The following is an 18175-nucleotide window of genomic DNA, read 5'->3' on the forward strand; positions in this document are numbered from 1 at the left end:
TTGAGGCTGGAAATAAAAATTGTCAAGATGTTTACCATGGTCCCTAATACCTTCTTGGAGCCTATTTGGGTGGATAAAACTATCCAATATGCCTTTTAAATAGTCAATTTACCCAATTACAACTTGCACTGATTTTATAAAATTAATGTACACCACAGACATTTATGACAACCTATAATGGTCATATATGACCATAAGATGTATTTCCTAGGATCTCAACACTTTTCACCACCGGGCCCCGTAACCTCCAAAATTTCTCAAAAAGCGTGGAATTTTGGAATTTTTTGACCTGTTTTGGCCCGGAAGAGATGTTTACCATGGTCCCTTATACCCTCCGAGAGCTCATTCGGGTGGATAAAACTATCCAATATGCATTAAAACAGTCAATTTATTCGATTACAACTTGCACTTATTTCATAAAATCAAGATACACCACGGACATCTATGGCAACTGATAATGGTCATATATGGTTCCAAACGATATTATATGACCTTGAGATGTATCACCTAGGATCTTAACACTTTTCGGCACCGGGCCTCGTAAACTAAAAAATTTCTCAAAAAGCGTGGATAATAGACTTCAATTTTGAATTTTTTGACCTTTTTTGGCCTAGAAATAAAAATTATTAAGATGTTTACTATAGGGGAATATTTCAAGCACTATAACCCCAAGCTTGAACCCCACTGTGATCATACCCTAAAGTATGGTGGCGTTCCAAAGGGAAGAAAGCTAGAGCAAAAGAGTCGCCAACAAGTTTTAGGAACTTGTAAACCAATCACGAGGTGAAGGTTACACCCCTTAAACGATCCAGCAGATCGTCAACTCCATAAGGTCTTGAACCAAATAGGGTTCGGGGATGAGGGTACGAATCCAATCTACAAAAGAAAGGACCCGCCCTATAAAATAGGCCTCTACTTTGTTCTACTCGTATTCATGTGCGCTTTCTGACTAACATGCAAACATTATATTAATCCTAAACCTGTTTAATCTATGTTGGTTTAATATTAATGCACAGATATAACTATTATTGGCGATCACTTGAATTAAAATCATATTAGCCTAAACCAAATTATTAATTATCTTATTAAGCGTGATTTCAAGTACAAATTCCCTTTAACAAGCATAAAAGGTGTGATCAAGCAATAATAATAATATAAATATCAAGCAACATAATAATAATAATAATCAAGAGCATGTTAATAATAAAGCTTAATAATAATAACAAGATCCTAGGCATGATACTAACAAGATTAATAACAAATCCTAACATGTCACTAAACAATAAAAGATCAAAGCTTTAAACCTAACATGGCACTAACATGCTATTAGAAAAGAGTAAAAAACATCCTAAACATGATACTAGAAAGCATTAAAAACATCCTAACATGATATTAGGAATTAATAAATAATAAACATGCTTTCTACAAGAATAGAGCAATAAGATTACATACTTTGATGCCTCGTATCTCTTTCTAATAACAAAATACACGCGTTAGTAAACTTCAATGAAAATAATAAATCAAAGAATTAAATTAAAGAGTTGAAAGAAAGAGTTATAGAGTTTATACTGGATTTGGGACCAAACCCTCAGAAATTATCAACCTTTCACGTCTAGGGCGAAGGCAACTTCGAACTTGGCTAGATGATTCTAAATCTTGTGTATGCGGAATTGTGTTTATGAAAAGCTAGTTTAGTTTGAGAGAAAGAAAGCATATATTGCTCAAGAGAGAATAGAGAGAATTAAGATGATTGTTGATGAGAGTTGATTTGAAAAAGGGGAGATATGACCTCTATTTATAGGAAAAAAAGAGGGTCGAAGAATTAAGAAAAGAATCCGAATTCGAATCGAAATCAAACTCGTAGAAAGCAGTTTTTGCGAATTTTGTTTTTATCATATCTTTTGATCCAGAAGTCCAAATAAGACATATAATATTTCGTTGGAAAGGTCTTGAAGTCTACTTTCTAATGCAATTAGAATCAGATTAAAATCTTTTGTAGATAAAAAGATATGGCCGAAATAGTAGAACGGTGTTAGTTTTGGATAGAGTTTCGTATATCTTTCATATCTTTTTCGTTATAGCTCGGATTTATTATTATAATATATCATTGGAAAGATAATTTCAAGATATATCCAACCATATAAAATTTGGATAAAAAATATGAGGCACGAAAATAATATCTGATTGTCTTTGAACATGTTTAAATTCGAATAGAAAAAGGAAAGTTTTAAAAAAGGAAAGTTTATATTTAAATCAAATTCCTTAATCTTATCTTTTCAAAAAAGGATAATTAAGATATTTTAGAAACTTATAGAAGATTCTAATCAATCCTAATTAGTTTAGGAATAGGATTAAACCTTTGAACCCTCCTTATGATCATTGGGTCGTAGGTAAAATCCGGTTTGGGCCCAATTTAGTATTTTGGCCATAACTTCCTCATTATTCATCAGAATTGGGCTTATAATATATCGTTGGAAAGGTCTTTTCAAGCCCCATCCAACTACACCATTATTGGACCCTTATCATGGACCAAAATAAATTGGATTGGATGTTTTCATAAAATAGAGTGGGTTTTCGAAAACAGAAAGAAGGATTTTTAATAAAAACTAACCGCAACACTTTACTTTCCACACTTTCACCTCATTCGATTATGTTTCAACATGACAGGTATTCATCACTGAGTTTGGTTTTGGGGAGACACAAATGGGTGTCTACATTTACCATGTCCCTAACTCCATTCGGGAGCCCATTTGGGAGGATAAAAGCATCCAATATGCCTTTAAACAGTCAATTTACCCGATTACAAGTTGCCCTGATTTCATAAAATCAAGTTACACCACGGACATTTATGACAACATATAATAGTCATATATGGTTCCAAACGACATTATATGACCCTGAGATGTATCCCCAGGATCTCAACAATTTTCGGCACCTGGCCCCGTAACTTTAAAAATTTCTCAAAAAGCATGGATAATAGCCTTAAATTTTGGAATTTTTTTACCTTTTTTTCGCCCGGAAATAAAAATTGCCGAGATGTTTGCCATAGTCTCTAATATCCTTCGGGAGCCCATTTGGGTGGATAAAAGCATCAACATGTCTTTAAACAGTCAATTTATCCGATTACAACTTGCACTGATTTCATAAAATCAAGCTACACCACGGACTTTTATGACAACATATAATGGTCATATATGGTTCCAAACGAAATTATATGACCCTAAGATGTATCCCCTAGGATCTCAACACTTTTCGCCACCAAGCTCCGTAACCTCTAAAATTCCTCAAAAACGTGGATACAACTTTTTGACTTTTTTTGGGCCGGAAATAAAAATTGCCGAGATGATTACCATGAACCTTAATGCTCTCCGGGAGTCCATTTGGATGGGTGAAAACATTCAATTTGCCTTTAAGCATCCAATTTTACCATTTTCGTACATGGCTCTTGTATTGGCTATAAGCTTTTACAGGGCCTTTACATAGCCGAATAATGGTCATATATGGGTCGAAACAATATAATATAACACTGTGATGCATGCCTTATGTAGTGTTCCGTGAATTTTTGACATCGGGTTCCGGACACCTCCTAAATTGTTTCAATCTCGTGTACTATAGTCTTCATATTTGGCTTTCGTACATCATTTTTTCACCCGACAAGATTATGCATCCAAGTACTTCCATGGGTTCCTAAAAGGCCTTGAGAGTCATACATAGTGCCCGAAACCATCTCATTCATCCTTAATCATTGTGTCTTAAGGGCCTTGGGAGTCGTAAGTAGTGCCCGATACCAAGTATGCCTTGTCCTTGGGTGGTAAGATATGCATTTTGGGATCACAAAATGTTGTTTAAGAGTATTAAGACCATACAGAGTATATACATATATACTAGTCAGTAGTTAAATAAGTAGTGAAATTTTATGGACATAATTAAGTGAATAGAACTCACCATCAGATAATAATTTCAGTTCACCAAATATAATTTAAGTTCAACAAAAGTTAGGTGAAGACTCAGAAGCAACCGGGACCTAAATGGTTTCAAAGATAATTTTCAAAAACTATAAATTAAAAAATAAAAACAAAATGGTAGCAAGTGGCAAATTTGATTATTTACTCATTGAAGAATTTTCAAAATAGTATGCCTTGGTAGATATCTACATCACAGCTCTACTCTCCTCCTGTAAACATTCTGATTTCTGACTATACAACAGATAGACTAGAAAATGTTCACAAAAAACTGAATAGCATGACCACTCTACTCATTGCACAAGTATAGAATAAAATTCCACACTGGCAAACATCAAACCCAAAAAAAAAAAAAAAAAACAAAAAAAATGTCAAGCCTCTTTCAAACAGCATACAGCCTGAGAACCTTATCAATCTTGGTTCGGCAAACTGGACAAAGCCCTTTCTTGGATTTGATTTCTGATAAGCAAGACATACAGCCAGCCATATGACCACAAGGAACACAAGCCCCCTCAACTGGAGCTTCCCAGCATATCACGCAACGAGGTGCTGCTGTTTTACCATTTGCTTTGCTACTTGTAACAGACAAGTCAACAGGGTCCATATTAATTGCTGCATGATGTATAGGCCCATCAACTACACCATGCATGGGTAAGGGAGGAGCTGATGGAGCTGAAAGGACAGCTGCTGAGATGACAGTTGTAGAATTGACTGGCTGATTGCTTGTGTTAGCTTCGGGTTGTGCAGAATTTCCGGCGCTGGACAGCTGAGGGGAAGGCCCTACCTAGATTGCCAATTTCAGAGTTGGTCAGAATCCAAAGAGTTAAGGTTGCAGAATATCTACTGAAGAGATGCAGTGCAATTCATAACATAGTTGCATAAAAAACTCCACTAGCATGTATCTTTAACTCTATATTCTTTATACCTTGTATTTTATTAAAATGGCTGCTACTAGTACAAATTTTTGCTCCTAAAGTTTGGAAAAAACTCCAAAATATGTTCTCCTGATATGTCTTTATGTCAAATCCCTCATACTTTGCAGTAGAATGTGTCAAATCTCTTAATAAATATATGAGATAACCATTAGGGCATTAGAGTCGCATAATATAGTTTGTCCAAGTAGTGAGTTATAGTTTAAAAAAAAAAAAAAACCTCAGTGAAGGAGAAGCTGCAAATTAGGAGAATCAGAATTCCTCCAAAATATAAGTCAAGGAGATTCCCAAGTACATTCATCGTGAACTTGTGCTTAAAGAGAGGCTAGAAATTACTTTTTTAGCCACATACAGAGTTGAGTAGACTCCAGATCCTAGCTACGTTTGAAATTATTATCAAATTAAACCTACTCCGTAGTTAATAGTGAGCTATTTTCAGGATCTTGTCACACAATCAGAAGTTATAGGCTTCAGCTGAAGCCTTGGTAATCTCATAACCCAACCTACCATGAATGCAGGCTTCAACTTCAGTAATTCTAGAACAATAGTCATTCATCAATCATCACTGTGTATTATTGGGAGGCATAAAGAGAGTTGGGAGCCACAGCTCACTAGTAGCTAGAGTACATATTTTGGTACTATTCCAAAGGGTACCTCAAGGCTTTCCGGAATCATCAAATTATGTATCATACAACACTGTTCGGGATTGAGCTGGCTATAGCAAAATAGCATTGATTCTGCCCTACAACAACCGATGTTGAATATTTAAGATACATAAGTGAATTGTTTTCTACTTTTCTTTGATGTGTTCTGGATCAGTAAGCAAATGCTCAGCTGGGATTTACAGGCAAATAATTCATGAGCAGCCTGGATCTTTGATGAATCTGATCTATAATCAATACTTTTAAATGCACAAGCTACTGTCTTTCTCCAATGCATTTGAATCGTGGGCTGCATGCTCTAAAACAAACTTCAACCAAGGAGAACCTCTGAACACCCGAGCAGTAGGCTACATCATCTCAGGGTTACAATAATTTGATGTAAGCTCCATGAGACCATCAGAGATTCAGAGACCATGGAATGTACACTCTAGAGTCTAGATGACAAGCTGACCACCTAAGATTCATAGGCATTAAGTTTGGTACTCATAATCGTCGTAGGATTCAGAACTAGGACATGCAGGTCCAAATTTTCCAATAGGTGAGAGATAGCAAGAGGTAATTATGTATGGAAAGGAAGCTTGGTTTATGGTTTCAGATTTCAGTGTAAGGGTTAGGGGACTGAAAGCTATTTTTATTTACAATTTCTATTAACCCAACCTAATATTTTATTTATTTACATTTTTTACATACCAAAAATTCTTTTGTGGTGCCATTACAGAAGTTAGATGAAAATCTCCAAATCAGTTACCACTCTAAATTTGAGCAAATTAAATCTTTCAGATAAATATTTTTAAAAAGATCATGAGTTATTCAAACAATATAAAATATGAATTCAGTCACCAAAGCAAAAATGAAAAGAAAAAAAAACAAAAAAAAGAAGGGGGGGGGGGGGGGGTTGGGGTTATGCCAGCCAGAGTGCAAAAGCCACAAGAGAGAAATTATTGATCCCAAAGATATACTAGGCATCTAGGCTACTTAGGGCATACCTTAAGAAACCCTTTGCAAGCACTGTGTAACTGACCAAGTTGCTGCTTGTCTCCCTTAATGGCAGATAAAAATCTAAACCGGGACCCTGAAAACCGTCAGAACAGAAAGTGTGTAAGAGAGACCTTAGCAAAAAATGGAATAGGGGTGACAATTCAATACAAAAATCTTCATGAGATTATTGATTCACATACAGTACAACCATAGAACTACCACAAAGATAGTGCTAATCATTGATTATATTTCACCAACAAACCCGATAAACTTAATGATTAAAGATTTCCAAATATATAGAACCCAAAGCACATTATCTCTGATAGAAGGATGCAGCCAATATTAATGTGACCACTGACAGAAATTACAGACATTTTATGCCGCTTTTCTAGTTCTAACATTAAATTTACAAGCTTTTGAACAAGCATGACATAATCATGCATGGTACTCCTCCCCAGTCTTTTGCTTGTATTATAATTTATAGCTACCAGTATGAGGCATAACCTTATATCGATTAACAATTTAGAAGTAAAAACTACCCTTCATCACAGGACAACATAGAGCAGGCATGCAAAAAAGTGAGTTCGGCCAAATAGCAATTAATAATTTAATAGTAATGAGCTTACCAGTGGACTCGTTGAAGATTGTCAAGGAGGGATCTGACTTACGAAATTTTGGTTCCACGATGTTGGACTTCCAAAGAGGAATGACAGTACGAGGTTGAGTATCCTGTTCATTAAAACCTTTTTTAGAAGGTGTAAAAGGTCATTTATATAGTAATAAAATGAATGTTATACAAAAACATGTACATGCATGGCAACATTATTTAAGGTCAAGTCAGGTTAACACCACTCAAGCCCTTAATGTCATTTGTTCTTGAGTTTCAAGCAGAAGGACTAAACAAGACAGGCTCTTATGACAAAAACACACACTTAGTTCCTACAGACGGGCAAAATATATAGTTTCAAACAATAATTCAGGTCACACTTAGTCATAATGTTACATACCTGAGCACTAGAATACACAGAAAGCTCCAATCTTAGAGGTCCCCCTGTATTGGGGAGGCTGCGAGGAACCACCACCACCCAACTCTTCCTAGAAAAGATAGGAAAAAGGTAAGAGAGCTATAGCTACTTCAAAGAATACATTCAACTCCCAATCCTCTTCAACAAAATAGATAGAGACACCAGCTCTAAATGAAACATGCAAAGTGCAAATGATGACAGAGGCATTACTTTGAGCGTTTTCTAGCTAATCGATGAGGCACCAAAGAACCAAGGATCCTTGGCACCGGCAGAACTTCACGTATTTCACCAGAGAAGTAGCATATATGTGCCTGTGATGAAGGGGATAAAAATTCCAAGGAGAAAAGGAGGGCATAAAGAGAGAACTGTATTTAGCTGTATATCTTCAAATAATGAATGTATTCTTAATGAAGATCAAGCAAAAAGAAAAAACCTCAATTGCACGGACAACGTTGCAGTAATCCTTTGTTCTTGCTACTTCTAATGGTGTTTCACAATTATCATTACTCGCAAAAGGGTTTGCTGCAAGTTTATTCAACAGAGCCTATCATTTATGTCTGGAAATCCAAAATCTTAACTCAATTTATGTCTCAAATAACGCTACATCAGAAGGTATGCTATGATATTCACCTCCATGCAAGAGAAGCAAGTTAACAGTGTGGTCCAGGCCTCTTTTCGCAGCATGATGCAAAGGCGTACCCGCATGAATCCCTAGCATGCCAATGGAAATTATAAAGATCAACGAAGAGACAGAATTTTTGACAGAAATGTTCTTAAGAGAGTACTTTGATGCTTCTATGCAGTATATGTTATTTTAAATGAAAGTCATGTAACCATTCTTTAGTAAATTTTTTAAATAAAGTGCCATTTTAGAATTTCTATCCAAAATTTGAGTTGCGTATGCTAATGCACTAGACCAACTTTCTCTCCATAATCTTGTAGCAAATGAATTCTATGAATACATAATGCAGAAGGTTACATGTATAAAGACCAGACTAGTGTGCATTAGACATTGGTAGCATTACTATAAAAGACACTAATTAATTTATCAAAGGAAGCATAATTCTATTTATCTTTGCTCCATATTCATGATATATCAATTTACTCCCAAACCAGTCACGCTTCCATAGATTCACCCGTTGTTCCCATCAGATTATGAATTGGAAGGGGGCGCAGTAAGTAAAACCACTCCAAAACATTGTAGTGCAGTATTGGTGAACAAGCAAACCACTCCCAAACATCTATGTGACTATGTACATTATTGGTCAGCAAACAACCTACTGTGGTTCAGCCAAATTAAGTAACAAATTTAATCAAAACATACAAGAACATCCAATGAGTCCCATAATCCAGAATAGCAAAAGATACTACTCGTATAATAAATTGTCAACTAGCTCAGTTGGTTAAAGTATCGATGATGGTACACATGACCCGAGACCGAATTCAACCTTATGTAGCTATCTTTGCACCCATAAACTGATTCTAGCAAACTAAAAGCAATTCTTAAGTGCAATTAAATAAAGAGTCCAAATAAAAAAACATACCAGGGCGATAAGCATTAACATTTGCACCAAGTTCAATCAAAGTCTTGGCCACCATATAAAGTCTAGGATCCATACAAGCCACAATCAATGGAGTTTTCCCTTCTTTATCAATCCACTATAACAAACCCAGAAAATTATGATCATAACAGAAAATAAAAAAATAAAATTTTTTATTTTATCTAATAAAAATCAAAATAACAACCCAGAAAACGATGAATATAAGATTAAAAAAGAGGGATACCTCGAGTCGAGCACCTTCAGTGTAAAGAGTTTTAATGGCATTAATATTGCCTTCAATCACTTGCTGATAAACCAGTTCATCTTTTGATTCATCTTTTGAGATTTTTTGACCCATTTTCAATATTTTTTCATTAAAAACTTTGATGAAATACCCAGAAAAATAAATTCAAGAATTCAGATTTATTCAATTGCCCTCAATCTTAACGATGAAGGATTTGAAGGGCACTAGAAAATAGGGATGAGTGTGGGCTTACACATTTATCTGCGCGGGTTCGTTTGGTTTTATATGGTTAAAATTTTAAATTCGGGGTCTCGTTTTATTCCAAGGTTTTTTTTTTAATTTTTTAATTTTTTATTTTTTGTGTAAAGTTACAATGTGGATATTTCGTACGAAATTATATCGGCAAACACCAAACCTTAAAACCGAGCATGTGTAAATTGTATTGTGACAAATTGTTATTAAACCAATGTATACTACCTCCGTTTTTTTTAGTTGACACGTTTCTTTAGTCACGTTTGCCAATGCACAAATCAAAACGTTAATATCTTTAATTACCGATACGTAAAAATTATAAAAAGTTGATATTTTGAAAATATATTCCGTGACGAATCTAACAAGATCCCACATGACTATATTTTTCATTACGTATAAATCACAAAACATGGTCAAAGGGGAGTGTGTGAATAGTGAGTGCTAAAATCAAAACGTGTCAACTAATAAAAAACAGAGGAAGTATGATGAATTAGTTTATGTTTTCACATTACTTGGGGAAATTGCTCTGATATGATACGTAGTGGAACAACTAAACAAGAATCCAAACACCGAAGATATTATTGATCAATGAACCATCCCGGATTGGAATATTAGATAGTTACATAAACAAGATTTAATTGATTACTACCTCTGTTTCTTTTTAGTTGACACGTATTCCTTTTTAGGAAGTTTCTTTTTAGTTGACACGTTTCCTTTTGGGGTAAATTTTTACTTTGTATTTACAAGCTACCCCACTTGCTTTTTCATTCTCTCTCACTCTCTCTCCTCTCCTTAATATATGTGCCTAAATCAAACGCGTCAACTAAATAGAAACGGAGGAAGTATATTTTAGTAACATGGATTAATGTTCCAAGATCCTCATCTTATAATGTTAACTTTATAAAGCTACAAATCCAGCCCATGGTCGCTGGCTAGAACCCAGCAGCACAGGTGAATAACAAGGCTTGTTGCTACATTATATCCCTTACTACTACGTTTACAACGGGCAGGAGACGCTTCTGATTCATAAAACCTCAGACGGCCTGCCCAAGAAAACAAATACAAATATAAAAGAAAAGCAAAGCAGTAAATATAGCTACAAAGTACAAACTATCTATGACTGTTCGTTTGATCGCCAATAAACCAGAAATGTAAGAGTTAAGGGCCCTAAAGAGGATAGGACAAAACTGTATAGGTACTGTACAGCAAACAGATCCGCATGGTTGAAGCTCCATCAGAAGTTACCATTAAGTCTATATCCATGGCCTTTCACTCAGCTGCAGGATCACCATGCATTTTGTCGTAGAGTTTATAAATTATAGTGGACTTTGCCATTTGGGGTTCTTTTTCCAGCACAGAAATCACGTCCTTGACGGAGATACGTGGAGTTACTCTAGGAGGTGGCACGGCGACTTGGTTTCTACCACCTTGTTTCCCCACTCCTACAGCAATAAACCAGGTTTCATATTCAAACAATTATTTATTTTACCTCCAGAAGTTGACCTGGGGGTGTAAGTAGGGATGGTAATAGAGATAAAAAGGTACAAGGGTAAGTGAGAATTAAATTTCCATTATCGGGTATTAACAAAGTGTGTGTGTGTGTGTGTGTGTGTGTGTTACCTGATGCAGAGAGAGCAGCTGCCGTATCCCTTTTTCCCATTCCTCGAGTTTCCCTAACATTCCCGACAGAGGTTGTGAGTTGCTTATTAGTTGCATCTTTACCCGCCTGGGAGCTAGTTGGAATTTCAGGTCCACCATCACGCTTTTGGCGAGCCTGCTGTGCCATAAGCTGCCATTTGGACAGCATGTCATCACCTCCAACAGCAGCTCTGGCAGCAACATTTGCTGCTGTAGTGCGCAATTTGTCATCCTCCTCTTTGTTCACTGGCATCTGTACAAAAAATTATATAAGACTTAACTCTTCAATGGTATATTGGTAAATGTTAAAATTATGTAGTTATACCTTCAGTGACTTTGCACGCCCATCATCTTTTTCCTTGTCAACATCAACTATAGCACTGCTATCTGGCTGCTATGACCATATATATATATACATTAACTTTAATCATGAATTCCAATTACATCATTGGGAAAAAAAAAAAAAAAAAAAAAAAAGGTAATCTTAATGCAAGCATAGTAAGATGCACACTTCATTTTGTTTCCGAAGCTTCTCATCTTCAGCTTGTTTCTTCTCCCATTCTTCTCTGGCTTTTCGGTTAATCTCTAAAATTTGTTCTCGGACGTCAGAAGTGACAACAGTAGCGTGCCTTGACTTCTCAGAGTCAGCCCGCTGTTAGAACCAAAATTTTTTATTTAACTCAGGATGCAGGCAAAGAAAGAAAAAAAAGATTACTTTGACAAAAAAGAAGAGAGACAATACCTGTTTTGACACTCTGATCAGATTGCTTATCAAGGCACGTAGTCTTTCCTCTACACACTAAAGAGGAACTGATTAAAGGATACTGAAAGCATGGGAGAAGCAGAAGGATGAAGCAGTGAAAATCTTACTAGTGAGAGGCACCGCTCCACATCATTGCTCAAGTTCTTTAACCCACATTTTGTCACTGTCAGACACAGTAAAAAAAGTTAATAAGCAACAAGACATCTTTACCCCTACTAAACTATCATCCAGCAAAGTTACAGAATTATAAAAACAAAGATGATTGAATATTAACTTATTTCTGCTAACTTCTTCTGGAGTGGAATCTTTTGCAGAAGTAGTCTATCTTCTTCTTCTTGAACAGCCTTACGAGAAGCCTCTGATACTCTACTATCACCCTTGGGAACGGAAAATAACTGTTCCTCCTCTTCCTATCAAATCACACCATATAAGATATTGGGTTGAGGGTCCAGGCAAAACCAATTGCTAAATCAGCTACAGGTGCTGGGATAAGTAGCAGCAACGGAGATAAACGCCATACCCTCATATTAATTCCACTAACAGCAGCAACGTCATTAAGTTGTTCAATGCTTTGATCAGAGAATGCCCCAGAAGCTTTCTGCTTCTTACTGCAAGGTCATGAATCACGTTGGAAATTTTTTTTTCTTAGGATTTAAAAAAAACACTTGATAACCAGATCTGTAAATCCAGTCTCAAATCTAAAGCTCACCTGGGTAGAGGTGGTGAAGAATCAATTGCGTCAAGTGGCTTCTTCTGACCACTAGATGGCTTTTTAGCTGATACCTTGGAATTGCTCCCAATCCCGCCCAATGGGCTAGCAGCAATAGTCTGAGACCCTACCTAATAATCATAAAATATATAAAGCAGGTGTTCTACTTGTTAGATCCAAAGAATAAGGAATACATGGCATAGTATACAAACAAGTATAAGCCAACTTAGCGAAGGGACTGATTACTAAAATGCAAGGGACAAGATCAAATGTATGAAATGTATCATTACTAGACAGAAACGAAAACTAAGGAGCAACGAACAGAAATACTCTTCAAATATGGCGGAGAAATCAAAAGTAGTAAATAGAAGTCAGAGATACACAGAAAAGAAAAGCTGAAGCTTGTTGGCTTGATTAACAGTTCTTTTCTTCTACCTTAAATTCATTAAGTATAAGTTAAACATCAGATAAAGTAGCGAGAAAATGAAACATATTTGTTCAAAGTTGCAGTCCACAACTGCATTCTGTACATAATCTAGATGATGCCTGTCAATAACAGTGCATGCCCCACATTAAGTCCAAACCCTTCATCCTTCCATTTTAGAATGGAAATAAACTAATTAAACCACCAACACCACCCCCAGACAGTCCACATCCTTTATCCTTCCATATTAGAAAGAAAAATCTAGCTACAAACTACATACATATGCTCTTTCCAGAAATGAACCAGTTACCTTTGGACAGCAAACGACAAACAACAAAACCAAAGCAATATTCTGAAAATGATGGGGTCAGCTACATGTACCAAGAAGCTATCTTCTGTGGTCACAAAAATCTTTTTCCTCCATTTGCTTCACTCAGTGCACTACATGCTCTTGAGAACCCAGTTTTCCGTGTCACTTTTAATTCCCTCTATCCAAGTCATCTTTATTAGCATCCTACAATCAATTTCTCACATGTCCATAACAACGTACAAAATTCTCCCATATTTAACCTCAACATCCACAACTCCAACTTTCTTAAAGTGTCCCAACACAGCTACCAATCCATCAGAACATAGAAACCATATAACAAAGCCAGAATAATTGTCACTCTATATAATTACGCCTTTAACCTTACCAGTACGCAATGATTTCACAACAAGGCAAGCTGACTACTACCAACCAGTCAATTCTCCATCATGAATTACATCATTATATATCTCCATTCTTCTATATATCAATCCAAGCCTCCAAGGTATTTAAAATATCTACTCAAGGGTTGCTCCTTACAGACTTGTGTCACATCTTCGCTCCTTCTCCTTCCCAGCACTAAAATGACATTCCAAGTACTTGATTTTACTCCGTCTTGCCCTGAAAGTAGCTATCTTTTGTCTACATCACTCCACCTTAGCATAAACCTAGCTCTAGTCTCATCTACCAATACAATAACATCTACAAAAAACATATACCACAATATCTCAGAGGCAAAGAACAAAAAAAAAATGTAAGAATAAAAATAAAAAATAAAAATACAAGAAAAAAAATAGGTAATCCATTCTTGGTGCAATCCAACCGTAATGAGAAAATCCTTAAATACTCATCCCTAAAAGTGTGTTTGGATAAAGGAAAGGGAAGGAAAAGCAGGGGAGGGAAAAATGACGAGTTTTCTTTCCAAATCTCTCCATATCGCCTTACAATTTAATCCCTCCATTTCTCTTCCCTACAATTCCTTTCCTTCCTCATTTATTTAAGTTTGGCTCAACAAGATTAAAATTTTTGTTCGACCCTGTTCATCAAATCCACAAGCACGTTTCGACTGAGCAAGTTCACAAGCAATTCATGAGCTTATCATACTATCAGTTCATGCATTCCTAACAACAGTAATGGTAGTCCTAATTGGAAATTGCCAAGTGGAACAAGGCAGTGGATTGTGAATCCACCATGCGCGGGTTCAATTCCCGTTGTTCGTCTGTAATTGTATGTCAAGGCATCTATAAACCACTAGAATCATGCCAAAAGTTACCTGGAAGTCAGTATCCATGCGGGATGGAACAGAACCCATTGTTGGCATAGTTGCAATCCTCGATGAAGATTGAAAAGCGATTCCAGGATTATGTCTCTCTGACAACTCATCATTTGAGGCCACTGGAAGTGATTCTCCTTGATCAGCTAATACAGCGCCTGAAAAGGTAGGCCCCTGGGATGAAGAAACTTGGGGCTTTGGTTGTCTCTCAAGAGCCTGCTCAGAGGGCTCCTGTTTCACATAGCTTATGTTTGGAGAAGTTCCAATTTTCTGCTCTTTACTTACCTGCCATGGCACGGAAGTATGTTGTGTTACAGGAGTGGGCATGTTGGCCATGGTTACACCAGGAACTATTTTGGGATCATTAATAGAGTTCTGCCTCTCAACTTTAGGAGTAGTCATCACATTCATGGCCTGGCTGGTACCATCCCCATAAGCAGCAACAAATCCTTGATGAAGCTGACCTTGCCTTACTTGGGGGTCATGAGATTGAGGTTTAGCTAATGTTGAGGGTGTACTGACATTTGTGTTAGTGAAGGGAAGATAGCTACTGGCTCCATACATGGGAAAGGAACCCTGTGGAAAGTGCAAATGCTGTTGTTGCTGCTTTGAAAGGCCCTGTATTGAAATTGCTGAGCGGTCAGATGTTTGATTTGCTTGCACTCCATGAGAATCTGTCAACTTTTCCATCTCTCTTGATTTGAGCGAATTGCTGTCAGCCATTTGATGTCCCGAATCTTTAACTGGTTGCAAAACTGGAGCAGGAGTTCGTGTCACAGTAGGAGTGCTATGGCTCTTCTGATGTAGCTGTCCAAATGAATAAGGATCAGAGACCTGAGCTGCAGTACCAGTAGGAGGTCTCAATTGTGGCTGCTGACCGGGATTCTGAGACTGCAGCTGAAATTAATTAGGTCCTCATACCCTGAATAATAACTGCCTCTCTGGAAGCAAGAAGCTGGCAGCAGGCAGCAGACATTAGAATCAAAAGTCAACATACCTTTGCCTGCATCTTTACTACAGCCAACCTCAGCATTTGGTCCCCCACAATGCCTCTCATAAGCCTGACAAATGTTTCCTTCGGTATCTCATTTCTCTAGTAATCATCCAAAGAAAGCTTAGATAAACAAGAAAAGATACAATTTACATAGCATTGATGTACTGACACAGTTTTTTTGGGGGGGAAAAAAAAAAAAAAAGGACCCAAAAGGTAGAAGCAAACCCGTAATTTTCCATACAGAGTTTGGAGTTGCATGGCCCGGTCCTTGTCTAATTCAGGTAAAATGATTGGAAGCAAACTGCCGAAAGGGATTTGCTTTGACCGATTAGATGAGGTGCCAGCCTGCTCTGGTGCTGAAACTGGCTGATTACTAAATCTCTGCATATTTGAGAATTGAGGTTCACTGCTTGAATTCAGAATTCTGCTTGTTTCATGAGCCTGAGTGTGACTTGACCCAGATACTTGTGGTTGCATAGGCGTTGATGGCTGAGAATATTCTCCAGACTTAGGCTCCACAGGGTGTTCCTGACCATCAACTTGCACAGGCCTATGTAATTGCGACTGAGAAGCACTAGGTGCCTGAGTTTTATTGACTTCTTGCTGAATCTCCATATTAGATCCATGTTCTTTCATCTCCACGTCAGATGACTGTTGCTCTTGACTCCTTAAGCCTTGCTGCTGGGATTGGCTGCCGCTGTTTTCATCTTGGCTAGAAGGCTGCCATTGCGTATACATCTGACTTGAAGTTTGACTGTTCTCTTGAGAAAATGCTGCAGTCATTTCACCAGTATATAAATGTGGTAATTAAATGAAGACAAAAAGAAGAGATAACTAACGCTCAAATATAATTGAAAGAAAATACAAGAAACTCAGTTAGCAGGGATATCAATTATTAAAATAGTAAGACATAATATATGAAAATTTATCATCTAGTTATGATAGTCTGTATTAATTAGTTACTAACTCCGCCAGTGGGTTTCCCGCTGCCAGTCCCAAGCCTGGATAAAGGAGGAGGGTTACGGTAGGCCAGTGACAGCCAGTATAAAACTTCGTCACATCCCATGACATGAGCCAAACAATTCACAAAATGGAAAACAATAATGATCATTTTTCAATTAAATACAAGAAACAACCAAACAAATTCAAATTATAAATCTTGACCATGTAGCTTTCATCAAGGCTGCAATTATTCATAGATTCTAAATATCCAACATAGTGGTATTTTAAAGAGGGGAAAACTTACAAATATCTGGATGAACAGACCGAGAACTGGATGAGTCACCTTCTATATCTCTATTTAGAGCAGCAGTAAATGCCTCAACATCTGCTCCAGAATGCATCGATTCGTCCTAGCATTCATTCCCCCGGATAATAATGTCGACAATCGTTAGACATTTAAAACACAAAGCAACATACTTAGAAATCACTGGCAAGAGAGGATAGAATACCTCATCCTCCTCAAGTAGCTTCATGATAGAAGGATCCATTGCACAATTAAATACTTAATCAAAACTTCTACCAACTGTTAATCAAAATACCAAAAATTAACTCGAATCGTCGAACAAAGTGTCATAAACAGCCACAAATAATCAATAATAAACTGAAATTGGTGCATCCCAAGATTTCTCTTATAATTTCATTTCCTAACTAAATTCCCCAACAGTGCTCTTCAAGGTGGTAACTTTGACAATCATGGCTACACAATTCACCAATTTAACCCCCTATTCGATTCGGAACCCGGAAATAAATATGGGTATAAATTCATAACTTCTAATTCATCAGTAAAAATTCGTAATCAGCAAATCAACAATTCTAAATTTCTTAACCTAATTCTGTTCAAATTAGATACCGGACTCAACCATAAATTAAAAATTTTCGCCAATTACAATTAGAAGCATAATTAAGAACACCCAAATCGTAAAATTTCATTGAGCTTTCCAAAGTAAAAACAATTATATAAAATTCAACAAAAATTCGAAAAAATTGAGCAATTTGTAAGAAAATAAGAGAACGATGATTTACCTAACGTGTAAATGAGTTCGAATTTCTGGAAAACTTGGAATATGCCCTAATGTTTTGCTGCAAAATTGTGAATATGATCTTAAGCTCTTTTATTTTGGAGGAAGACGAAGCCTTTGGCCGAGCTCATAACTTGTACAAAACGAGTTATTTATTGGAAATTGTTTGGAGAGTTTTTTTAAATAATCCGTAATTTTTTTTTCATGCTAATGAATTGTATTTAGGGGGCGTTTGGTTCAAACAATGGTATGGGTTTGGAATAAGGAATGAAATTTGGGTGGTATGGGGTTGGAGCTTGATACTTGATTTCACGTGTTTGGTTTTTATCTAGGAATGATAGTTTTCCTTTTAATTTTAAACCTAAAGGTATGGGTATGAGTCATACCCACATCCCCCTTGGGTTTCAAAAACCCATACCTTGGGGGTTTGAGGTATGGGTTTGAAAAATG

General features: G+C 36.6%; 2 protein-coding genes across 3 annotated transcripts; both read right to left on the reverse strand.

Moving 5' to 3' along the window:
* Positions 1 to 4171: 4171 nt before the first annotated feature.
* LOC145598702 (putative E3 ubiquitin-protein ligase XBAT35) lies at positions 4172 to 9458 on the reverse strand. Its single transcript, XM_081655083.1, has 9 exons — positions 9345 to 9458; positions 9104 to 9218; positions 8190 to 8270; positions 7993 to 8081; positions 7770 to 7870; positions 7542 to 7629; positions 7161 to 7263; positions 6543 to 6628; positions 4172 to 4746 (listed from the first exon to the last, which is right to left on the reverse strand). The coding sequence occupies exons 1-9, from the start codon at positions 9456 to 9458 to the stop codon at positions 4345 to 4347; spliced, it is 1179 nt and encodes a 392-aa protein (XP_081511209.1). The 3' UTR covers positions 4172 to 4344.
* A 1017-nt stretch (positions 9459 to 10475) lies between these two features.
* On the reverse strand, positions 10476 to 17899 carry LOC145598085 (transcription initiation factor TFIID subunit 4b-like). Of its 2 annotated transcripts, none has more exons than XM_081654385.1 (15): positions 17730 to 17899; positions 17156 to 17229; positions 16951 to 17056; positions 15930 to 16477; positions 15708 to 15803; positions 14711 to 15601; positions 12707 to 12837; positions 12518 to 12605; positions 12272 to 12407; positions 12105 to 12160; positions 11977 to 12033; positions 11746 to 11886; positions 11560 to 11625; positions 11217 to 11487; positions 10476 to 11038 (listed from the first exon to the last, which is right to left on the reverse strand). In XM_081654385.1, the coding sequence occupies exons 2-15, from the start codon at positions 17192 to 17194 to the stop codon at positions 10866 to 10868; spliced, it is 2799 nt and encodes a 932-aa protein (XP_081510511.1). In that variant the 5' UTR covers positions 17195 to 17229; positions 17730 to 17899; the 3' UTR covers positions 10476 to 10865. The 2 variants fall into 2 exon arrangements, with proteins under 2 accessions (XP_081510511.1, XP_081510510.1); XM_081654384.1 differs by having other exon boundaries at positions 11560 to 11628.
* Positions 17900 to 18175: the final 276 nt, after the last annotated feature.

The sequence above is a fragment of the Chenopodium album genome, chromosome 20 (assembly GCF_948465745.1).
Source record: "Chenopodium album chromosome 20, dcCheAlbu1.1, whole genome shotgun sequence".
Lineage (NCBI taxonomy): Eukaryota > Viridiplantae > Streptophyta > Magnoliopsida > Caryophyllales > Amaranthaceae > Chenopodium > Chenopodium album.

What these genes read in the sequence shown, in the direction of transcription:
- LOC145598085 (XM_081654384.1), bottom strand. Translation starts at nt 17,194, where the DNA reads ATGGATCCTTCTATCATGAAGCTACTTGAGGAGGATGAG. An exon ending in AGCTTCGGAAACAAAATGAA is followed by an intron (nt 11,629 to 11,745) that starts GTGTGCATCTTA and finishes ATATGGTCATAG; the next exon opens with CAGCCAGATAGCAGTGCTAT. An exon ending in GGCGTGCAAAGTCACTGAAG is followed by an intron (nt 11,488 to 11,559) that starts GTATAACTACAT and finishes TTTTTTGTACAG; the next exon opens with ATGCCAGTGAACAAAGAGGA.
- LOC145598702 (XM_081655083.1), bottom strand. Translation starts at nt 9,458, where the DNA reads ATGGGTCAAAAAATCTCAAAAGATGAATCAAAAGATGAACTGGTTTAT. An exon ending in ACGTTGTCCGTGCAATTGAG is followed by an intron (nt 7,871 to 7,992) that starts GTTTTTTCTTTT and finishes CCTTCATCACAG; the next exon opens with GCACATATATGCTACTTCTC. An exon ending in CTGTGTATTCTAGTGCTCAG is followed by an intron (nt 7,264 to 7,541) that starts GTATGTAACATT and finishes TTTAATGAACAG; the next exon opens with GATACTCAACCTCGTACTGT.